The following is a 24,940-nucleotide window of genomic DNA, read 5'->3' as shown; positions in this document are numbered from 1 at the left end:
TGATGATTATGAACGGAAATGAGTACGAACTCAAATGAGCGGAAGTCATGTGATCACGTGAGGACAAAATGGCCGACAACTAGGAAATTTCGTTGGCATATCTCTGTGCATTTTTGATTTGTAGAAATTTTGACCAACAGATTCAGTTTACCCAGGTATGCTTATCTAGAAACAGATATCAGAAACGTTTGTCACTTTTTAATATGAAGCTTGTGGCCATGTCTAGAAAAAAAATAGCATAAACTCTAAAAATTATCCGATACAAGATATGAAAATTTGGCAGTGGATAGGGGGGTCCGGTAACTGCCGGATCTCTAGACAACTCATAGGCCTACATGTTGTCTGGTTAATATGAATTAAGGCACCGCCTAGCATGGGGATTTATCTTTTATATATCTGCTTAGAAAGAAATATTCAACGCTCAAGAAAGTGAAACTTCGCTCTAAACTGTAGTTTACATTTAGTGTCATCATACCTCTTACAGCGAATATCATACTTTGCAAAATTTACGGGAAGCCGTGACGGTGACGTCATTCAGCGTTTACACTTCGTTACTGTTTTAAAAGTGTTTTTCAGTTGCATGTACAGTTTTCATTACGAAAAAGATGTAAAATAATCATGTTAGCGCGGTTTACGAATTTCTATGACTGATTCGGGGTGCTCGGATGTTCATGGAGACAACCAGTCTGCGGTGTGTATATTAACCGGAACCGGAAAACATCGAAAAAATTGCCTCAGTATATGCAGACAACAAAGACGAATAACTATATACGGACGTTACCGTCTCGGGGATTTTCATCCCCTATTAGTCCAAATAATAGGATGTTTCGGGACAGCGTGATAACTTTTGACTGTCTCTGTCTGAGTCACGTATGCTTTGTAAATAGTCACTTCGGATGTAGCTAAAAAAAATCAGCTCAGAGCAGGGTTCTAGCCAGGATTTTTTGAAGGCATGTTGCAGAAGGATATTTTTTGATGAACAAAGGGGTGGGTGTGGGAGGGGTGTCCCCTCCCACATTGGGGGTATGGGGGTTACCCCAGAAAATTTTGTGTCACTACAACTCATTTTGGTGCATTCTGGTGCATTTCAGAGTGAAAAACATAGTGGTATTTTCAGTGATTAATAAGCATCATTTACATGCACAACAAGAACAAATAAAGATATTGGGTCATAAAAGATCCTATGGAGTTTATTTGCTGAATGACAATTAAAAGTTTATCAATTTTAAGTTGCTAAAAATGTTCATTTACTATTTATTGTAAATAAAACAACACAATTTTAGCACTGCACACAGATCTATTTGTTTAAAGTTTATGTCCTCTATTCCTGTGGAGTTTATTTGCTGAAAACTTATCCATTTTAAGTTTTTGAAAATGTCCACTGTTTGTTGTACATACATGTAAAACAACACAATCTGAGACTGTCATCCAGGGAAACTAGGGCTGTCATCGATAGAAACGATATCGATGTATCAACGATATTTTTTTGTCGATTGATTATCGATTCCCATTTTCAAAAATCGATATTTTACAGAGAGAAAAAAACTACCCAAATAAACACTCAGACCCTAAAAAACAACTAAAGTTCACAAAGTTGTAAATTTGGATAAATGCAAAAAAGGAGTATAAAGGAAATAAAAATGAAAGATGTTATTAATTTTTATGTATTTCTTTTATTTCATAAATACAAATACAACGCAATCAAACAGAAATATGGAAAGTAGGCAATAAAACTTAAAATAGCATTTACAGGAAGGTATATTGTATGCATATGAACAAATAGGTCGTTAATCTAACTTAATAATCAATATATCGATGTATCGTCGATATTTGTCTTCTGATATATCGGTATCGTCGATACGCCTAAGACCCAATCAATGACAGCCCTAAGGGAAACGCTGGTTTCCATTTTGGATCAATGCCCGATTTCCTTTGGCCATTCGGCGTGGCTGGGAGGGATTCTGAAATTGTGATCGTTGCCGAGTGGTTAAGGTCGCCGACTTCAAATCACTTGCCCCTCATCGATGTGGGTTCGAGCCTCACTCGGGGCGTTGAATTCTTCATGTGAGGGCTTACGGAAGGTCGGTGGTTCTACCAAAGTGTCCGTCCGTGATAAAATAATTAATGCACGGAGGGTATTTCAAACTTTTCTCTAAAAGTTCTATTTTGAAAGTGACGACAGAAAACATTAATTCTTGCATTGTCTTTTCGATATTCCGCCCGAGAAAACACATTTCATACATGTGAAAAACATTAATATTATGGCGATAATTGTTCAAAGCATTTTACCGTGTTGCACAATTTTTGACTTAATTCCTTACATTGTCTTTCCTTGATTGCGAAAAATATTCGGACGATAATTGTTGAATCATCTGTCATTATATCATATGACATGTATAATCTTAAAACTTGCGAAAACAGTCACTTTCATGTACACATCACAAGATACCGCCTGTCAAAGGATTTAAAGGCGGAGCTACGATGAAATTTACGTCACACGTTCCACATAGGAAGCTGTCATTGGTTTATCGGTTATCTTAACTGGCATCGCTTTACCTAAACTATCGGGTAAGCACGTGGAAGCTGTTCGAATACACTAACGAATTAATCGGGGTGTTTATTGGATTTTATGACATGTCGCTTCGGCAATAAAGGGATGACGGGGGAAATAAGGGATGTCGAATATACAACTCGAAGTCTGAAGGCATGTCGCACGCGACAGGCGATAAAAGCCTGGCGAGAACCCTGCAGAGATGTTATATGCTGTTACGGATCTCTGAGCTGAAACGAATCCTGTACTGAAACCTAACCAGGGATCAACCTACAAGGCGATTTGAGCGACATCGTCGCTGTAAATTCGGCCACTTCGCCTAATTACCACATCTGGACGAAATCCAAATCGCCAAGTTTTTCAGAGTGTTGTAATCTGTTTTTTTGAAGTTGTAAAACTTGATGCATATTCTAGATTTAATTAGCGATAAATCCATTGTCAACCCCGCCTACTCCAGTGATTTTTTTTTGGAAATAATTAAACTACCTGTGCCCATGGAATTGGGAAAATAAGTGCCACAAATCAAGAAATTGGGAAAATAATGGCAAGCTTGTTTTTTCATAAGTTGTTGATTTTTTGCCTTTTCTACTGAAATATCTAAGACGAATGGACTAGTTCTTGACTGACTCGTTTTCACTTTGTAACAAAATGCTGTCTGTCAATGATGCGATACAGACTTTGTGAATTTTAACTGAAAACAATCTCCATCAGAAGGGAAAATGTGAAATGGGTCTGAATCATAACTCTGCCATCCGTCAAAGATAAGATAAGTTTTAAGATAAGATAAGTTTTATTTAAAGTCGGCAAGAAAGCAACATTATAACATAAGCTCTGAAGAGCTTTTGAACCGACTATAACAACATGATGAAAACAGTAAGAACATATTATATAAAAGCTGTAAAAAAAAGAAAGACAACTCAAGCAGGTCATGATTAAAGCTATGCTGGAATTGCTGCATATGACATGTCTGCTCATCCTGAGGATTATAATATTACCTTGCACAAATGTTCAGGTGTCATGCGCAGTACACAGACCCCTAGCTCAATAATGATCAAGGTCGCACTTGGAGAGCAAAGGCTAACAGTTTTTTCATATCCAGTTCATTACTCAACCATCCATCAGGGCTTTTAATACTATTTAACACAAATATTCCCCAAAATGAGGCAGTGTGTCATGCACTAACCTATATCCCTAGCTCAGAGGTCAAGGTCACACTGAGGTCATAAGTCAGCAGTTTTTTTTCCCTTTCATTTGTGTGTCTGCTCAAAACTGCCATAAGTATAACTTGACATAGATGTTCCTCAGGATGAGTAGACATGTCATGTGCAAGCAGTCCTTTAGATGAAAGTCAAGGTCACTTTAAAGGTCAGACATTTTAGGTCATTTTATAAAAATGCATATAAACAAATTAGCCCCCCAGGCCCCTACCATGGTGGTAACAAGCAGTGCTTGTCACTTCAAATCTTTTTGGTTAAACTTAAAGGTTCGAATACTGTTAAATCATTAAATTTTGTGGGCATGAAATTTCGTGGTTTTGGTCAAAACAGCAATTTCATGGGGATATGAATTCGTGGATTTCAACTTTTGAACATAAAATGAATGAGAATTTTACTTGTTCGTTGGGATTAAATTTCGTGGATTGACTCGACCACGAAATCCACGAAAATCAGTTCCCCATGAATATTAATGATTTCAAAGTATGTCATTTCTGACAAATCGAAATGTTCAAGTTTTATTTTTACAATTATCTTGTTATTAAGTTGTTAATATGTTCTATAGCCAATTTAGATTAGAAATTAACAAAACTTTTTAGGCATACCTTTGAGATTATACACTGGGGTTTCTGAATCTAGTCAGTGCATCGTTTACAAGAACAAGAAGAAACAGCTGCTATGCATTTAAGTTATTCTGGATTTCTTTTACAGAGATGTATTGTAATTAAAAAACCAGTAGCTAAAAGATTTCAAATAAAAAAAAATCACAACCGACAGATTTGAACCATACCCATATTTAATAATTGTACTTGTATGCCATTAAGTGTAAACATCTGGCATCTATACCAATTGTGCCATGATTCTGGTAAAGAATAAGTTACTGTCTTAAATAAGTAAAATTTTCTGCAAAATTTGATGAAAACACTATACACGTGATAAAAAATAATCTTTGAAAATGTTTCATATCTGATGACAGGCATTCAAGTTCTCATATTTACGCAGTATTATAGCACTGTGCCATAATATAATAAATATTGTATGTACAATATACAAACATTGACAGATTGATATCAAATTATTAGGTTTTTCTGCAGTTGAGATAATTAGTCACCTTCCAGTAGGGGACCTTGTATTGCATGGCAATACTTCATTCACATATTATAAATTGGTCTCAGGTGCTGTAGACAAAGCACTTGATACTGTGTTAATATATATCATCTATAGATCTAATTTAAAAGTTTATTTGATAGTGATATATTGATGAATATATATTGAGCCATGTAATAATTGCTGTTGCAGTGAAAATGTGAAATCATGTTTTTCTGTCTGCTGCCTATAGGAGTAACGGCACTTTTTCATTTCCCTCCAAAATCTGTCTCCTCCGGTACAGTTTCAGCAGACTGGACTCAGGCTTTTGTTTGCACTTTGTTCAAAGAGAGAGACCCTGTAACCTAGAAATCAATGGCCTATATCATTAACTTTTATGCATTGTATTATAAAATGTAAAACACCACAACATAGCATTGCTTTAATGTCAAAACACCATATAATAGATTATCTCCAACACTGCATGTATGACAAAAGATCTCCTAGTCTACTGTCAGCCCTTCTAATGATAGCAGATCTTGACAAATTAGAAAAAATCGGAAAATGAGAGGGACATGGGATTTTATCTTCTAAATACTCTAAACACTGCACATCGCAAAAAAGGAAAATGTCATAGATTAGCAAAACCCAGTTTCTACTCCATGGTTGGTTATATCTTGGAGTCAGTCTTTGATGCAAAATATCTAGGTGTAGACTTGTGTGCAGGTGTACTTGGAATACACACATCACTAGAATACATTCAAATGCAAATAAATCTCCTGGTTCTTAAAGCAAAACATCGCAACAACCAGTAAAAATGACAAGACCTTAGCATACAAAACTCTTGTTCATCTGCAACTTAAATATACATCTACCATCTGGCAGTATGGAAAAATGGTTTCTTAACTGGATTCTTTCATGACGGATCACTTAATATTTGTCAATGGAAAGTTTGGATTCATTATCAATACAATGTATTTGTCATTTGATATGGAGATGATACATTCTTTTTGATTTGTCGGCCATGTGTTCTTTTAATGCCCCCCACATTTATGTGGGGGGCATAATAGCTTTGCTGCTGACCGTACGTCCATCTGTCTGTACGTCATTCCATCCATCCCGAAATCTTGTGTGTCCAACTCCTCCCACACTATTAGCCTGATTTGCTTCAAACTTGCACATATGAACAAGCTAGATGTGCAGATGACCATAATGGAAGGAATTTTTTCTGTGACTATTTTTACCACAGTAATATGGTCCTTTGATAGTTTTGCTATATAGAATATAGAGAAAAATCTTATTATATGTGTCACTAATAGACTGATTTGCTTCCAACTTTCACAGATGTACAAGCTTGATGTGCAGATGACCAGAAAGGTAGTAATTTTTTCTGTATCTATTTTTACTGCAGTAACTGTTATGGCCCTTTGACAGTTTTTGCTTTGTAGCGGATGGCACAGTATGTGGGGGCATCCGTGTCCTATGGACACAATTCTAGTTTCTATTCAGTTTGATACTTATTTCATGTTTTCTTTTAAAGGTTCACTGTAAAAAATGGCCGAGTTTTGGTTGATATCTGCACCCGGAGATAAGACGTGTCAGCAGACGTTTGACAAACTGAATACTGTAACATCCCGACAGAACAATCTGTCTACAAACTACAAGTTTAACCTACCAGATCTTAAAGTGAGAAAATTATGCTTCTAATTTTCTGGTTTAAATGCCAGTTTTTGAGCCACTTCTTCTAAATTTTTAATTATTTAAAGAAATATTTTGCCCACTTTCCATATTTGAAAAAGAAATGTAAAATTACTAGTGTAATTACTGTTACACATATCCTATAAAGTTACTATATCCTAAAAAATTCAAATGTACAATATGTCATGAAAATAGGTATGTTATTCCTCTTTTCTTACTGTTACATTTTGTGACCTTCGTTTTCCTGATCTGCTAGTGTCAGATGTTGCCGATTACATAAGACTGATTTTTTTATTTGATATAGGTTGGTACACTTGACACGCTAGTTGGATTGTCAGATGATCTAGGAAAACTTGACACATACTGTGAAGGGTAAATCTCAATGCTACTGATATTAAAGAAAGTACTGCTTAGAATATTTTAGTTAATGTGTCTTGCTTTTCAGCTCATCAAACATGCTTATGAAGCCATCCAGCTAACTTACGGGAGGTCGGTGATTCTACCCCGGTGCCTGCTCATGATGAAATCATGCATGAAGGGCCACCTTGTGTCTCCTTCCACCATCAAAACTGGAAAGTTGCCAAATGACTTATAATTGTGTCGGTGCAACATTAAACCCAAGAAAACAAAAGGAAATCAAGAAATTTTTTCCAGAGTTTCCTGATACACAGCATTACCAGTTGACACAAGGCTATGCTTTTGTGATAGTGTGACATTCAGTATCTGAAGTTATTTGAGCCATGCCATGAGAAAACCAACATAGTGGGTTTGCGACCAGCATGGATCCAGACCAGCCTGCGCATCCACGCAGTCTGGTCAGGATCCATGCTGTTCGCTTTTAAAGCCTATTGGAATTGAAGAGACTGTTAGCGAACAGCATGGATCCTGACCAGACTGCGCGGATGCGCAGGCTGGTCTGGATCCATGCTGGTCGCAAACCCACTATGTTGGTTTTCTCATGGCGTGGCTCATTTGTCCTCTGTCTCATTTCTCGTTAGAAATACATGTATATCATTTACTTTTGAGGAACAAATTAGTACTTGTACATAATCAAGAACTCTGTTCAGAATGCTGAGAAACTGGTAAAATGGGAAATGTATATTTGTTATTAAAGAACATAGTTCCGAGTAGAATCCAGTATTGAATAACATAATAGCTTAAGTTGTTAAGCAGTGAAACAGAACATTTAAAAAAGTAAATTAATAATTATTTTTTAAAAGTTACATTTTGGAAAAGCTATATGTTTATTACAGAATAACAAAGAAAGTTGCTGGTTACCTTGGTGAAGTTCTTGATGACCAGAGAGACAAATTGCAGGAGAATCTTCTAGCTAACGGAGGTAAGTTCTATACTGGTGGAGGAATAAATATAAACTGTTATCTGTTATAAAAACTGCAATGTCACTTTCTTTCTAAAGATAAAATCTGGTTACACTAAATATTTCCAAGTAATGTCTTGTAATTCAATTGACATTGACAGGCAAATATCTAAAATATACTTTAAGCATTGGGATTTATGCATTTAATCCAACCATGTAATTGACAGTATGTTAATTTACAGCTGTAACATGTTTCATTAAAATTTCATTTCTGTTTGTTAAAATGCCATCCAGATTGCTGTAATTCTGTAGGCGTTGGCTTCGCAGAACTTCTTTAGTACTAGTATATTCTGAAGTTTTGAAAAATCACAGTTTAATCAGATTATACGTAGTATTTAATAGTAAATTCGCTCCAAAAAAGCAGAACTTCCTTGATCATAAATATTCTATAAAATATGAGTTTACATACTAAAGTTTTGTTTTTGCTATAACATTCTTTTTCACGTTAATTTTATTAGAAAATTTAAATTTCAGTCGACTTGAATACATACCTGACAAGATTTCAGTGGGACCTGGCAAAATATCCGATCAAACAGTCATTGAGAAACATAACAGAAATTATCTCTAAGGTATAAAAATTTACCATGCTTAGTTATTTGTCAGCAGGTGTACAGGCGTGTACTTAACAAGATGCTGGAAAAGACGGACCATTTAAATAATTTTCCAGAGATGCTTAAAGTGAACATAAAATTATGTTTATATTGAAGTTCTACACAGTCATATGATTTTTTCTTAGAGATTCCTCTGATAACTCAAAGATTTAGATTAAGTTAAAAAATTTTTCATGGTTGTTACTGCCTCTCAGAATGAAGTGATAGTAAACTATCTATGATTCCTTTTTCTCAGATTTAAAACTGAAAGTGTTTTTACCTGAGTTTATATAGTCAAATGTTTACAGTGTTCAGACTTCATAGTTGATTGTCATATTTGTTATTACGTATGAGCCGCAACCATGAGAAAACCAACATAGTGGTTCTGCGACCAGCATGGATCCATGCTGGTCACTGACAGTTTCTCAAATTGCAATAGGCTTTGAAAGTGAACAGCATGGATCCTGACCAGACTTCGCGGATGCGCAGGCTGGTCTGGATCCATGCTGGACGCAAACGCACTATGTTGGTTTTCACATGGCGTGGCTCATATTATATTTTTGCTGAATAGTTAGGTTGCTGCCTTCGAATCACTTGTCTCTCAGCACTGTAGGTAGAAACCCTGCTTGAGGTTTAGAATTCTGTCATGTGAGGAAGTCATCCAGCTGGCTTACAGAAACATTGTAGTTCTACTCAGGTGCCTACTGTTCCTGAAATAATGCTTACAGGGACAGCAAGTATCTTCTACCACCAGAAGCTGGAAAGTTACTGTTTGGCCTAAAATTGTTTCGCTGTAACTTAAAACCTAATAAAACAATGCAGAGAAAGATCAAAATGGGCTTATTAACAAATTTTTGATATTTTTTTCAGCAAGTATCACAGATAGAAGCTGATTTAAGAATAAAATCTTCATCATACAACAGTTTGAAGGGCAATCTGCAGAACCTGGAAAGGAAAGCAACGTATGTGTGTTACTGCCTTTCTTTAAATTCATACAGACCATTTTGAAAGACTAATAGTAACTCAATGCAGTCCTAAAAATGTTCACTGCCATTGTGATTTTGACACAAAAATCACCTGATTTAAAATAACAGCACTTCATGTCAATCAATTATGTGGTTTCACCAAATGTCTATTTTGTGGAGACATGAATATTTATTGTAAAATGAATGGTTTTTTTTTTTTTTGGTTAGTTCATTGGGATATGATATCATCAATACAGTTATGCAACCAGGAAATCATTGAAAACTTCGAGTATGTTGAAAGGATGAGCAAACTTTATCATAATGGTTTTCCTTTGTCACGAATCATTGCTACCCCTTTATTTCAGAAGAATGCATGAGCGTCTTTCTTGAAATCTTTCCTTAATCAAATGTATGTTTTTATATTCATGTGTACAATGTAGGTTGATTAAGTTATGCTGGAAGATTTCTTTCTTCTGAAATACATAAAACTATTTTATATGTTCTTTTTCAGTGGAAATTTGATTACACGTTACCTGGGAGATATTGTAAAGAAGGAACATTTTGTGTTGGATTCTGAGTACCTAGTTACACTGCTTGTTGTTGTTCAGAAGTATGTTTTCAAAATAAATAGTGACACTTGTTATTTAAGATTGAGTGGGTATACATAAAATTAAAAACGTCCAGACAGACTGACAGACCAATGGATTTGGCAGGGTTGTGTAGGATAGGGTAGGACAGGACATGTTTTCACCCATTGTAAACAGCATACAACATGGCAATTTAAGGGTCGCTAATAAGTTGTGCGATTCATTGATTCCTCTTTGAGCTCACTAGAGCTTAACCCTTAGCCTGCTAAATTTCTAGAGAATGGACTGGTCTATCATTCAACTTGGACAATACCATTTATTATTCGAATGGGTGTTCACTGAAAATTTACTGACTGAATAGCAAACAGTGCAGACCATAGTCAGACTGCATGGATGTGCAGGCTGATCTTGGTCTACACTGGTCGCAAAAGCAGAATCACTTGCTGCCAGCAGGCTAAAGTAATAAACACCTTATGTTCTGATTTTCACCAGCTGTCAATGGTATCAATGTTTAAGCAATTTTTCATTTTTATTTAAGGTATTTGTTTTTGAGTAACATTAAATATATTAGCATTTAATGCTTTTTGTTTACAATGTGAACGAAAATAAATCCCCCTACATATATTAATGATTTTACAATACATGTACTGTCATTAACTACAGTTTGTGATGAAATGTATATTTAACTTTAGAGAACAAACAAAAGCAGTAACCATTATTTGTTAAAGCTCAAACACAGTGTTAGTATTGTTCATATTTTCAAAAACCTTTGCTACTTTCAAACATTTTTATATATTTCATAGGGGTCTTTTCAAAACTTTGTATGTTAGTAAATTTATACAAAAGGTTGCTTCAACAGTTCCAACTTCTAACAGATCAGACCAGCCAAATGTGCTTTTGTTGGTGACAGTATAATTATTGTTTGCAGTTTCTTGTTTTGAAATTTATGCAGTGTCTTATTTTAGATTTTAAAATGCATCAAAGCTCTGTAATGGTTACAAATGTATATATAATTGTTTTGTTTCAGGTCATTCATTTATGACTGGAAATCCAAGTATGAAACTCTCACAGATATGATTGTTCCTAGGTCATCCAAGTAAGATTAATTTAATTCCTACATTATGTTTGGAATGAAAAGTGAACTAGAGTAGGGTTGCAACGATGATGGAGTTTTTCATACTGTAGTCTTTTGACAAGTGGTAAATGTCACTTCGTTTGCATCAAATGTCCTCACATCAGTAGAATTGAAATCCTATGAGGGAGTTATTCAGGTGGTTTATGGGAAGTTAATGACTACCCAGGTGCAAGTTCGTACAATAAATGTTGTTAGGAGGCACCTAAGGATTTTCTCCATCATTAAAGCTAAAGTGTCAAGTTTCCGTATGACCTAATTTGTGATGTTGTGTTTTTAAAAATGGAAAGTTCCTCTTGCAATTTTGTCTGTTTGTGCTCTTTACACCAGTTAAATAGCTTATGATTTATTGCTGTATAATATTTTAAAAAGCATTGTTTGTTAACACCAATTGCTGTATTTAAGATTCAGTGATACATCATGTTTGCCTGGAAGGTTATGTGCTTAAGAGCTTATGATTCATTCCTTATGCTAAAGTGCATTTTTTGTTAACACTTATTATACGCCCGAAGGGAAGCATTATGCTATACCCTAGGTGTCCATCTGTCTGTCCGTCTGTCCATCTATTAGCATTTTCGTGTCTGCTCTGTAACTTTTCAACCCACGAAAGGATCTCAAAGAAACTTTACACAAATGTTCACCACATCGGGGACGACATGCAGAGCACATGTTCTGGATGGCTCACTTCAAGGTCAAGGTCACACTTATGGGTCAAATGTCATATGAGTGTGTTTTGTGTCCCCTCTGTAACTCTTGACCCCACTTGAAGGATTTCAAAGAAACTTTACACAAATGTTCACCACATCGAGACGACATGCAGAGCGCATGTTCTCAATGGCTCGCTTCAAGGTCAGGGTCACACTTAAGGGTCAATAGTCATATAAGTAAGTTTCGTGTCCGCTCTGTAACTCTTGAATTGCTTGAAGGATTATCAAGAAACTTAGCACAATTGTTCACCACATTGAGATGACGTGCAGAGTGCATGTTCTTGATGTCTCACTTCAAGGTCAAGGTCACACTTAGGGGTTAAACGTGTCATCGCTCTGTAACTCGTGGTCACCTTGATGGATATTGAAGAAACTTGACAGAAATGTTTACCACATCAAGACGATATGCAGAGCGCATGTTCAGGATGGCTAGCTACAAGGTCAAGGTCACACTGAGGGGTCAAATGTCATACTTTCGGGCGTACATTGCTCCACATTGTGGTGCTCTTGTTTCTTTATGAGAACATTTGATTAAAAATACAAGAACATTTGATTAAAGATTCAGCGATATATATCATGTTTGCCTGCAAGGTTATGTGCTTATGAGAGTTGACTTTGAATGACTTGCCTCTCACCCATGTGGGCTTGAAATCTCGCTTTTATGTGGAATTCTTCATACATGGAAGCCATCTCGCTGGCTTATGGAAGGTGTCTGGTTCTATCCAGGTGCTCAAAAATGTCTGGGTAAATGCCCTTTGGGGTCTTTTTCCACCATCATAAGTTAGAAAAGTCACCACAAGACTTAACTGTGTTGGTTTGACACTAAACCCAACAAAATAAACAAACAGAACATGAATGGTACAACGTAAATGACAACATATGATACAGAATCTGCAGAAAATTATTTAGTAGTTATGGATAGCTATTTGAAGATGACAAAATGTGTTTTGATGATTTAAAGATGACGAAATGGAGTATTTAAATCACTGTGGAAAACTAAAAAAAAATTTATGTTAAAGATTTCCATAGTAAATGTCTAATGACCTTTCTGCAAACATGTTAGGCTTGAATTGAAATATAGTTGTTTCCAGTAACACAACCAACTTTGATTTTTATACATATTATTGAATGTCCTTGGGTATAACATAATATTATTACATGTAATACACAGACTATTTATCTAATAAAGAAAAAAGAAATTGCCAGGCTAAACTCTTTATATATCTTTGTTATGTAATTGAAACAATAGATTTTTTAGGCTTTAAAGGACATTTTGATTTTGCATTTTGCACCCAGTACTAATCAGGAAATGATAACTTATATAAGTAAGTCAATGTCTGATATACAGAATTAATTGTTACATGGAAGTGTTTTAAAGTTAAGTTGTGTTTTATGTTTCAGTGTAATATACGAGGATGATGAAAATTGTTTATGTACAGTTACATTGTTCAGACGAGTTGAGGACGAGTTTAGACAGAAATGCAGAGAAAACAAGTTAGTGTTTGTCATAGTTGAAATATGTGTTGGCAGGAACCTTAGAGAGGTTAAGATTTCATGCTTGTACGGATGCTCATATTCAGTATTAAAATGTGTTAAGTTCTGCTGGAAAAGGTACTGGATGTTTAGCTTTGAGTTCAGCAGTTTTGACCTTTTATGGTTGACTGCTCCTGATGTGACACTAGAAAGAAGTGATCCAAATAAGGAAAAACCTTGCTAACCCTTACCATGCTGGACATGATTGATTCTGCCTTTGCGACCAATATAGACCAAGATCAGCCTGCACATCTACACTATTCGCCATCAGTCAGTAAATTTTCAGTGAACACCCCTTTGAATAGTGGTACTGCCCAAATTGAATGATGGACCGGTCCATTTTAGAAATTTAGCAGGGTAAGGGTTAAAGAAAGGTGGATCAAACAGTAAAAGTAAAATTTTATACCTCTATAATGGCAGAAATGTTTCTTTTCATTATATTAATTGCTATGGTAGCAACTTCTGAATGACCAAACTACTATATTTTAGTTTTCCAAGTGCTGTTCACTCTAGAAAGCAATATATGTAGAAATATCAAACATAATGTGTAAAGGTATTACTAGTATTTTGCATTCTAATTGTAGATTTGTGGTGCGTGATTTCACATATAATGAATCGGAGCTTGCAGCTGGGAAAAACGAGATCAAGAAACTTGATGCTGACCGAAAGAAACAGTTTGTATGTATATATTGTTTGAACAACTTTTTTAGAACCAAAAGTTGCTTAGTAAATAATCATGAATTTGTAAGGTTGACTATTTCTGAAGATTTTCAAATAGATATTTTGTTGGCACCCTTTCATTGGCATCTTTGTCACAAGAAGTTTACAGTTACAATCTAATGAAAGCACTTACTGGTTTTAAAACAACAACAACTAGATTTAAAGCACCTAAAGCAACATCAACAGAGTATGTTATTTAACTTTTTATGACTTTATTTGTACCAAAGTTCGTTGATGAGACACTTTGACCATTAAATGTAGCAGTATTTGAGGTATAGTTTGAATATTTTATGCTCTGTTTTCCAGGGCCCACTAGTTAAATGGTTGAAGGTTAATTTTGGGGAATGTTTCACAGCCTGGATTCACACCAAGGCATTACGTGTATTTGTTGAAAGTGTTTTAAGGTAGGATGTGTTTCTTTTAGCAGATTCTTAGATAGCATTTGTTCAAATGTAAAAATTACTGGGAAACATCTGATTCATTGGGGGACTAGTATTTATCCCCATCAAAAGGCAGAGTTTACCTTAAAAGTAGGGCCTCCGTGGCTGCGTGTTTAAGGTTTCTGACTTCAGATCACTTGTCCCTCACCATTGTGGGTTCATGCTTTACTCAGGGCTTTGAAATCTTCGCGTGAGGAAGCCATCCAGCTGGCTTGCAAAAGATTGGTGGTTCTACCCAGGTGCCAGTCGGTGATTAAATAATGCACAGACGGACCCAAGGGGTCTTCCTCCACCTTCAAAGCTGGAAAGTCGCCGTATGACCTATAATTGTGTCAATGCGATGTTAAACACAACAAAACTGAAACAAAAACTTACAACCTGGTTACAATACCGGTTCTCTCAGTTTGCGTATTTTGTATTTTGTGGTGGCATCAATCTTTAAAATTGAATCTCAACAAAAATACAAAATTTTTAGCACAATCATCTTATGTCTGTAAAGTTAAGTAACTTTGTAGTAAAATAAACCACCTTTAATGTTTCAGTCATTGTATTTCTTGAAACCATGGAAACCGTGCCTGTCGCAACTGTTTTACACAGGATTTTAGCCACCCCGTGATGCACAAAATCACATGTGGCCATCAGACCAAAATGGTCCTAGTTGGGGGTCGTCTTAAAAAAATGCCAAAAATAAAAATTCTTCTGGGATATGCACCCATCTTTAAGCGAATAAATGTTTTTATTCGGTGTTGAAAAGCAAGTTATTGACACTTGTTTGATTTATTTATCAGAGAAGCTAAGTCAGTGTCTGTTCACATCAATGTTGCGGTATAGCAGTTTTAATTGTGAAAAAGTTGAAAGGGTTAATGTCTGTCATAGTCATAATTCAAAACACAGATCGTAAAGAAAGTGTTTACAAATATGAGAATCATAACTTGACAATTGTACAGATGTACATCTGAAATCTAATGTACTTGCTTGTCAAAAGATATTGTTTTATATTGAATACAACTGTTCATTAACTGGTCTGTCAAAAGTAATGATGTGTTTATATGTTTATGTGATGGGTAAATATTGAAAAGCAAAAAAAAACAAAAAACAAAAAAAAAAAAACTTTGTAGTAAAACAAAAGATAAGAGAGGGAACAGAATTGTGTACTGTACAAGATAAATTGTACAAGATAAATGAATTGTGTTAAATGTATCTTTTATGGGTAAGAAGTACATTGGTTTTGTTTAAAGTATGTTTATACATAAAAGAAATGAAAGGAGGAATTCTACTTGTTTCTTGTGGAATAATGTTGTAGACTGAAGCAACCACTAAATCAACAAAAATTAGTCCTTCATGAATATTTATGATTGTTTTTTACATCACAATATAATTGTACTAATCACCATCTCCTAAAATTGTTTGTTGAATTTGGTAATTCACTATCAGTATGGCCTTGAAATTCAATATTAGATTTTGCAAGTGTGTAATTAAGGTGTACATATAAGTCTATACTGTTAAGAATGTCCTTGTTTTTAATAAATACGTATCAGGTACATTGTTTACAAATGGAAAACAGAAAATGGTAGCATAGAATATTTTAAGCAGAGTGAATGTAAGTGAAATGTTTATTTTACAGATATGGGTTACCTGTAAATTTTCAAGCAATGTTATTACTGCCACATAAAAAGACACAGAGAAGATTACGAGATGAACTAGGAAGATTGTATGAGCATTTAGATAATACTGCATTGACAGGCATAGAGGTGGGTAATATACATTTCTGAAGACTGTTCATTTTTAGGTGATGTGAGGGACTTCAGTAGCTGAGTGGTTAAGCTCTGTTGACTTCTAATAGCCAAATACAAATGTGGGTTACTTTTGATGTAGAACTATTCACTTTAGGAAGCCTTGCAGCTGGCGTTTGGAAGGTCTGTGGTTCTACCCAAGTGCCTGCCCATGCCTGTGGTCTTCCTCCATCATCAAAAGCTGGAAAAGTCACCATATGACCTGAATTGTGTCAGTGTACTTGTAAACCCAACAAAAAAGTTTATATTTAGGCAAATTATTTGAAATTTTAAAATACTTGTACCAAACTAGTAATGCAAGTGATTTATCAATGCACAAACACAACACTTTTGCCAAGCAACAGTATTCAACTGTATAAATAGATACTGGATTATACGTTTAGTAGCGTAATTGTTAACCCTTAGCCTACTAAATTTCTAAAATGGACAGGTCCATCATTCAATTTGGGCAATACCATTTATTATTCAAAGGGGTGTTCACTGAAAATTTACTGACTGAATAGCGAACAATGCAAACCATGATCAGACTGCATGGCTGATCTTGGTCTGCACTGGTCGCAAAGGCAGAATCACTTGCCACCAGCAGGCTAATTGTTAAAGGTAAATTTTCTTGATAAAAATGGTATTCATGTTCAGAGCAACTGTTCCATCTTTTTCAATCAGTAGAGGTGTTGTCTCCTTTTTGACAGTGTCAGCTTCTTTAATTAGAGAAATTACATGTTCCTAGCAGCAACTTGTAAGAATTCTTCCAAGCTCCACATAGGCCTTTGGCATCATGAAGTGAAGTTAGATTTAATACATAATCCCTAATGCTGACATACTTTAAGCTTTTACCTGCTAAATTTCTAAAATGGAGTGGTCCATCGTTCGATTTTGGCAGTACCACGTATTATTCAAAGGGGTGTTCACTGACTGAATGGTGAACAGTGCAGACCATGATTAGCTGCTAATCTTGGTCTGTACTGGTCACAAAGACAGAATAACTCACCGCCAGCAGGCTAAAGGCTAAAGGTTTAACACAAGTTTGGCCCTTTTAACATAGAAACTTCTGTGAAATTTCGCATGTAAGCAGGTTCTCGGGAACTACTGGATGGAGTGCTTTTAAACTCCACACGTCTTTAGCATCATGGAATAACCACACAAATGCAGGTTTCATAATTTTTGTTAAACATTTGAAAAAAATTATACCAGTTTTCAAACTTGTATAGTTTCTGTATGTAAATTAATATCTCTGAAAAAGTAGAAAAATACAATAATACCATTTTCAGACAGTTGAGTGGATTGTCATTAGATAGTCCTTGTTTATATCAGTTTTTATTTAGGCCTCCATGGCCATGTGGTTGGATCACTGCCTCAAGTCCCATAACTCACACTGCTGTTGTCTGAAACAGGGCTGTTGATGTTGAACTATTCAAGGAAGCCATTTGGTTGATTTAGGAGGGGTTTGTCCCTCAAAAAACACTTTGGGTCTTTCTCTACCTTTAAAACTGGAACAAAGTGGTATTATGACCTCAACTGTGTTGATGTGGCCTTCATTGTATTATTTTGATCTGAAACCTAAGAAAACTAAATGAAATACTGCATATTATTTATTTTTGCAGACTGGTACTATGGACATTCCTGGGTTGGCTGGTATGGGCGCCGACTACTATCCTTATGTCTTCTACAAAATCAGCCTCGATCTTGCTGACCCATTACATCGCTGATGATAACCAATGTGTAGTTAAACAGAAAGGACTTTAAGCAAACTTGTATAAGTACTGTTTAAAAAAGTAGATGTTGAATTAAGTAGGATACCTTTGTTAAAATATCCATGAAACAAACGTTTAGTGCAGCTGACTTCAACAGAAGATGGAGGATATAAAATTCAAAATGCAGAACAGAACAAACATTTGTGAAATTGTGAAAATTTGTTAAAACATTTGCAAATGTGCATTTTTTCATTTACATAAAATTTAAAAATGTGACAGACAGTATGTAAGAACAAGGCAATCATGTTGACTTTACACAATCTGTTGTTTTAATAACAGGCAATAATTATGAGAGAAATATATGAATGTTTTCATAATGAGATATTACAAATGTTTTCTCAAAGGTATAGCTGCTATCCTTGTACTGAAGAAAAATCCAACATTTGTCTATCCCAGTTGTTGTCTTATTGTATAGTTGAGGAAATATTTTTTGTGACTCACTCACACAAAATGATATTGGACTTTGCTTTTTTTTTTTACAATTTAACATTTTACTTAATTGAACTGACTAATACAGTAAACTGCAGTAATTATTTTGGGGAAATATTTTTATGTGGAGTTTTGGACATGTAGCATGAAATGAAGTCCCAGTGAAGACAAGAACAACAACAAAATTCTATTAATGTTTCAAATTATTGAAATTCATTAGTTTCTGTCCCTATGAAATCCATGTATAACCTTTAACCTGCTTAATTTCTATAATGAACTTGTACATCTTTCAATTTGGACAGTACCATTACCTGTTAAAAGGGGTGCATACCAAGAAGATACTGATTGAATGACGAACAGTGCAGATCAGGATCAGACTGCATGGATGTGCAGGCTGATCATGATCTACACTGGTCGCAAAGGCAGAATCAATCGTGTTGAGCATGATAAGGGTTAAAAACCCTGCTGTAGCGAACAAAATAACAGTTGCACTGTATACTGTGGGAGTGATGATACCTCAGCTGAGCTATTATTGTAAACTACCTACATTTTGGGTGTCTAACAATCATCAGTATTCGTATCAACCATTTATGTTTTTTATAGTTAATACAAGCATAACAGTTTTAATGTGCATTGTGTCTTTTGTTGTTATTGTGAGGGAGTCACTTAAAATTAATGTAATGTTATGTAAACAGGATGAATAGGGTTTGTTTAGATTTTATACTATATTCTGTAGATAGAAGCAATTTTATACAATGTTGCCATCGCAGAGAGATACAAGTAATGTTTTTTATGTAAGAGAGGTTGAGGTTTTAAAAGAACTTTGTTCATATATAAATAAACGTAAGCAAAAAAACTGAAATAAACCAAGTGCAGTGAGCTGCTTATAAGTTTACAGATTTTAAAGTACCAACATCAGGTTTTAAAAGTGTTATATGTGCATGTACGTCTGATTTAGTTAACACACCATTTTTCAGAAATTTGACATGTCAGGCATTTTTTTGAAATACGTATAATTTAATGGAATTCCTGTACTTATGCAAGCCTGATCAAGAATGAAATATTAACCTCTGTATCGTAATGGATGTAATATTTGAGATGGATGTTTTGTTTGTTCATTCCATGCACCATTGGTATTGTTGGGAACAATTAATGAACAATGTGTCAAAAGTAAGTTCACAGAATTTTTACAGTAGATGTTTATTTGTATCTCATATATATTAACAATTTTCTTCGATCAAAATCAAGCCCATCCACTTAGCTCAATAGAGAGAGTGCAGATCTACAGATCATGGGGTCAGGAGTTCGAACCCCGGGCAAGGCCTATGTTTTTCGTGGTGATTTGATAAGCAACATTGTGTCTGAAATCATTCGTCGTCCACCTCCGATTCATGTGGGGAAGTTGGCAGTTACTTGTGGAGAACAGGTTTGTACAAGTACAGAATCCAGGAACACTGGTTAGGTTAACTGCCTGCTGTTATGTAAATGAAATACTGTTGAAAAACAGCGTTAAACTGTTAGACAGTTGATAAAAATCAAATGTTCAAACAATAATGGATTTCTGTACTTAGAAACTGAGTGAAAGATTTAATAATTTCATCAAAATACATGCTATATAGATTATGACTTCACACCAGTATGAGTATAAAATAATGTTGAAAAAAGTTTCAGTGATCTGTGATTAATTGCATTACTTTATATGAAAATATTTACATTGATTATTTTGTGAACTTTGTTTTGGCTCGTTAATGAAGATCTATGAAAGTAGATCTTGAATGTATTTCGATCTAGTCAGTATCATACATTTTATTTTGTTCAGAAATGACAGTTTGAGTTCTCACATTATTGAAATCCAAATTTATGTTGGTAAGAGGTTTCAGAACTGTTCATCATGGGTGGGATAAAGCACCTGTGTCTCATAATGATAGTAGAATTTTTTTCGTGCTTTCATCGTATAATGAACTTGCAACATTCTTAAAATGGAGGCAATTTTTCCTTCTTTATCATGGAACAAACCAGGATCCATGGTAACAAACCTATCTTTGGAGACCAGTCTCAAAACATGGATATCTAATGGTGAATTCAGATTTAAAATTAATTAAAAAAATTAATAGCTGGCTGATCACAAATTCAGTTTCAATCCTGCTGCCTATAAAAAGGATATGATTTTTTGATTTTTGAATGTTTCTGGAATTCTTAATATTGCAGTTGAAATTAAAAATAATGACAGACAATATATTCAGCAGTCATATGACAAATTTTACTTTCATTTGCCTTATCAGAAATGCTTCACTTTTGTTCTGTTCTGTTTTGAAGTACTGCAAACTGGATATTTTTTCGTGTGTTTTTTTTGCAGGATTTAAATAATCAGCAGCCTATATCACTTTTCTAAGAAACTTATAACTGGATATATTTCCAGGCCAAGTCCTGTTTAATAATCATGCATGTTTAAAAGTGGTAAATCGCACAGGTTACAAATATTAGTGAAAATAAAACGGTTGCAGAAATTACCAACTCTACAGATGATCAAAAGAAAACTTGTAACGGGATTCTATTATTTTGCAATAGAGAAGCAAGGACAATGCTGGTCACATTGTGCTTGAAAATAGGTGTAAACAATTGTTAAATATAACCAAGATAACATAACTGTGATTTCTGTTGTTTATATTGTACAGTCTTGATGTACATGATAATTTGTATGTCAGTATGTGTTTTACATAGAAAGAGAATGAATTATATTATTTCAATAGCTTATTTATAGTTGTTTTTGTTCGAAAGTCCATGGTTAAATGTGGAAGGAATAAAGTTTGAATTAGATATCTTGAACTGACATGAATCCAAGCAGAACAAACAAAAAAGCACAAGCCAATGTGGTAGGTGTGATTTGGTTATGTACTGTAAAAGCTGAAATTTTTGCAAGGGTTTAACTTTGCTATATATATTTGCGAGGCCCTACGTATCACAACAATTAATCGTTGTGTAAATATTTACCATTAGTGTAATTCATATTCAAGTAGGATACCATTTTTACAATTTCGTGAATATTAAACCTTGTGAACATACTCAAAATTTAAAATTCATGAAATTTTGACCCAGTGAAAAAATGTGCATTTACAGTAATGTATGTGTCCTTAAATTTCCCAGTAAATTAATTTACTCAAAGCTATAACTGCTGTATAACAATTTTTTACATTTCCCACAGTGTTTCTCTAGAGAAATGGTGAGCTGTTTTTGCAACAAGGGAAGGTAACTAAGGTATAATTTGCAATTACTTGAATCACAGACGACTAATGCCATTTGTTATTGGGGGAAACTCGATGTGCATATATATTTTATTCTGAAAGGGTAACTTTTCTGTGATTTTGTTTTTGGAAGTATATCTTTTTTGTTATCTGGTAGAAATCCCTCTGCTTGCCATCAGAGTATATATAGTTCACATCAACTTGCATTTTACTTTTAGTTCCTTCGGATTAACTGATCAGAATGTGGTCAGTGAATTACATTTTGTCTGTCAGTCAGCAAAACTCTGGTTAACGAATCTCGGCATTGACAGAATAACGTTTGAAGTTTAGGGTTTTCAGTGGTTTATTGAAATTGGTTTTGTTTCGAACTTCCACAGTTTCAAACTATTGGGTATTTATTTACAACATTCGCTACAATGTAAAAGAAAATGAACTATTTACCTGTAAACTCTTCCAAAAATATACGTCAGTACATAATTATATAGCAGTATATGAATACCTATAAAAACATACTGATATGTACCTTTATCATATTATTACATGTATAATGAAATTTGAAAATCTCAAAGAATAACATGTATTTAACATTCTTCCACTTTTAACATAGTGATGACACAAGCTAGTGTGCGACATCATCCAATGCGCATGACCTTGTATGGGTAAAAGCGGTACAGTTTGTAGAAACCATTGAAAAGATGTGAAGTAAAAGAGAATATGTTTTCTATATTAGATCTTGTGGCTGCGTTATTCATGACAATATTCCTTTGAATTATCACTAGATGAAGACCTTACACCAAGGCGAAAAATTTTAGCCTCCATTTATTTACTGAACTGGCTTTGGGAAGAGGTGGCTCTGTGCTTAAACACAGTTGTTTTTGCCAGGAAGCAAATTATACCATCCTGAATGAAATGAGATATTCAGAAAACTTGTATATAACAACTTTTCCATCAGTTTTTAACAGGAGAGCCAATATGGGCCTAGATTGCTCACCTGAGTAACACTGCTTGCTTGAACAGTTTTGGTAGATGGTTATGCAATGAAATTATCTGTGAAATTATTTTGAAATAGTACAAGAATACTTATAAAAGTTCTACTTAATAAATATGGGTTGTAGCATATGTTGGGGAGGAGGGGTGTGGGTAAGAGATCTGAGGAATGATGACATAGGATACCAAGAAACAATATCAAACAAGAAGATTTTTAATGTTTCCACGACATACAAAGAAGGAAAAGTGACCACATCCCCTGGTGGCTATGTTTTTTGAAGAAACAATATAAGTTAACCTTCATAAAAGGTTACCTAAGGAAACATCTTAGTAAAATTTTCTTAAAACAAGTAAATTTTTTAAGTTTTCACTATATATCCTTTGCGCACCGGTAACGTAGTGAAACGGTTAAAAATTTTATTTTAAGTTCTCAAAAACGGGGAATGCCTATAACGCTTTTAAACGGGATAAAATTTTCTATCCTCAAAACCTGACCCTGAAACTTTTATTTTTTTACTTTTAATTCCTGAAATTGAAACGTTTATTACTTATGGTCCTGAAAAGTGGATTTAAATTTTCTTTCACTATTTTAATATTTTACCTGTTAAATTCATGATAATTAATTTTTGTAAGGAATGTCTTTATTAAAAATATCTATTTTTATTGATATAAATCAATCAACTATCAAATTTGCACAATTTAAGCATTCTTGAGAAAACCCTGGCCTATTTAAATTCAAATCATGCATAATAAAGCCTTATAAGACAAACATAAGACTTACGTAGATTTGGAGACAATATATGGGTTATCTCGATAAAATTATAAAAGTGATCAATAAAATTGATCGTATTGGTCATTATTGATTATTTTCAAAATACGTATTTGAACTTTGTGGGCATGTTGGCAAAAGTTCGGACTCTTTGTACTGTATCGTTGAAGAACGTATATTTGGTTCTTACCGGAAAGAGCACTGTATCGTGGAAGAACGTATATTTGGTTCTTACCCATAAGAGCACTGTATCGTTGAGGAACGTATATTTGGTTATTTTATACGCTTTTAAATGGTTAAATTTAATGAATTCATTATAATGTAAATCTGCTCTTGAGCTGATAAACAGCGACAACAGAAAAAAACGTACTTCCAGGGTTCATTTCAATGTTGTTAAGCGTACCTTTTTCTGAAAATATGTCAAATCTCGCATCTGGTTTTAAACCTGCAAAAAAAGGCACCCGTCTCATAAAGCTGCAGGCAATCACTGTAAAGATTGGCCCGGTTTTGAGGCAAGGAATTTTTTACCCGTTTCAATACGCTACTGGCAATTGCTGTAAAAATTGGCCAGGTGCGCAAAGGATATATAATATAGGGAAAGTGACCATTCCCCTCCCCCCCTCGAGCCAACGGATCGGAATTATTTGAAAAATCTTGGCAGAGGGTTATATAAAGACCATTTGTGTGAAATTATTTCAGAATTGGGCCAGCTGTTTCTCACAAGAAGATTTTTAAAGTTTCCACTATATATATATATTATAGGGCAAAGGGTTGGTGTCCCTAGTGGGCATGTTTTTTGACAAAAAAATCATTTGAACAGTCTTATTACAGGGCCACAGAAGGACCATTTGTGTGAAACTATTTCAAAATCAGACTTGTGGTTTTGGAGGAGATGTTGTTGAAGATTTCTCTTGTTTTAGCTCTGAGGGACCCTTTGTACAACAAAGCAAAACTGTTTGAACAAATTCGGAAGAAGACCTTGCAAGGAACATTCAGGCAAAGTCAACTTCCACCACGTGGTTTCATAGGAGATGTTGTTTGAAGAAGTGTGGACGGACAGACAACAGACAGCAAGTGATCACAATAGCTCACACTTAGCACTTTGTGCTCAGGTGAGGTAAAAATTCATAAATATTCCATATAATGACTGTCATCTTTATTACGTATGTGTCAGAAACAGTCACTCCATGTTAATGTGAGCTGACCTGCAGCCAGTTTGGAGGACACAAAGGAATCCCAATTGGTGTTCCCTGAGTGGAAACCTCCCTTTGTCAGAGTGGTGTCATTTACAGGAGATCACTAACCAATATGTAATCTCCAAAATATACCTTTGCTGAAATTCTTGACACTTCTTATGGAAAAAACAGA

The 24,940-nt window shown here is 34.7% G+C and overlaps 1 protein-coding gene across 1 annotated transcript; it reads left to right on the top strand.

The window, feature by feature from the left end:
* On the top strand, positions 1-21,328 carry LOC123536609 (V-type proton ATPase subunit C 1-A-like). The gene is made up of 13 exons (XM_045319933.2): positions 1-155; positions 6,392-6,537; positions 6,854-6,921; positions 7,803-7,888; positions 8,402-8,496; positions 9,388-9,479; positions 9,994-10,092; positions 11,097-11,165; positions 13,310-13,402; positions 14,026-14,119; positions 14,468-14,565; positions 16,226-16,352; positions 17,996-21,328. The coding sequence occupies exons 2-13, from the start codon at positions 6,406-6,408 to the stop codon at positions 18,098-18,100; spliced, it is 1,158 nt and encodes a 385-aa protein (XP_045175868.1). The 5' UTR covers positions 1-155; positions 6,392-6,405; the 3' UTR covers positions 18,101-21,328.
* Positions 21,329-24,940: the final 3,612 nt, after the last annotated feature.

The sequence above is a fragment of the Mercenaria mercenaria genome, chromosome 17, assembly GCF_021730395.1.
Source record: "Mercenaria mercenaria strain notata chromosome 17, MADL_Memer_1, whole genome shotgun sequence".
NCBI classification, from domain to species: Eukaryota; Metazoa; Mollusca; class Bivalvia; order Venerida; family Veneridae; genus Mercenaria; species Mercenaria mercenaria.
This window is presented reverse-complemented; position numbering and strand designations above follow the sequence as displayed.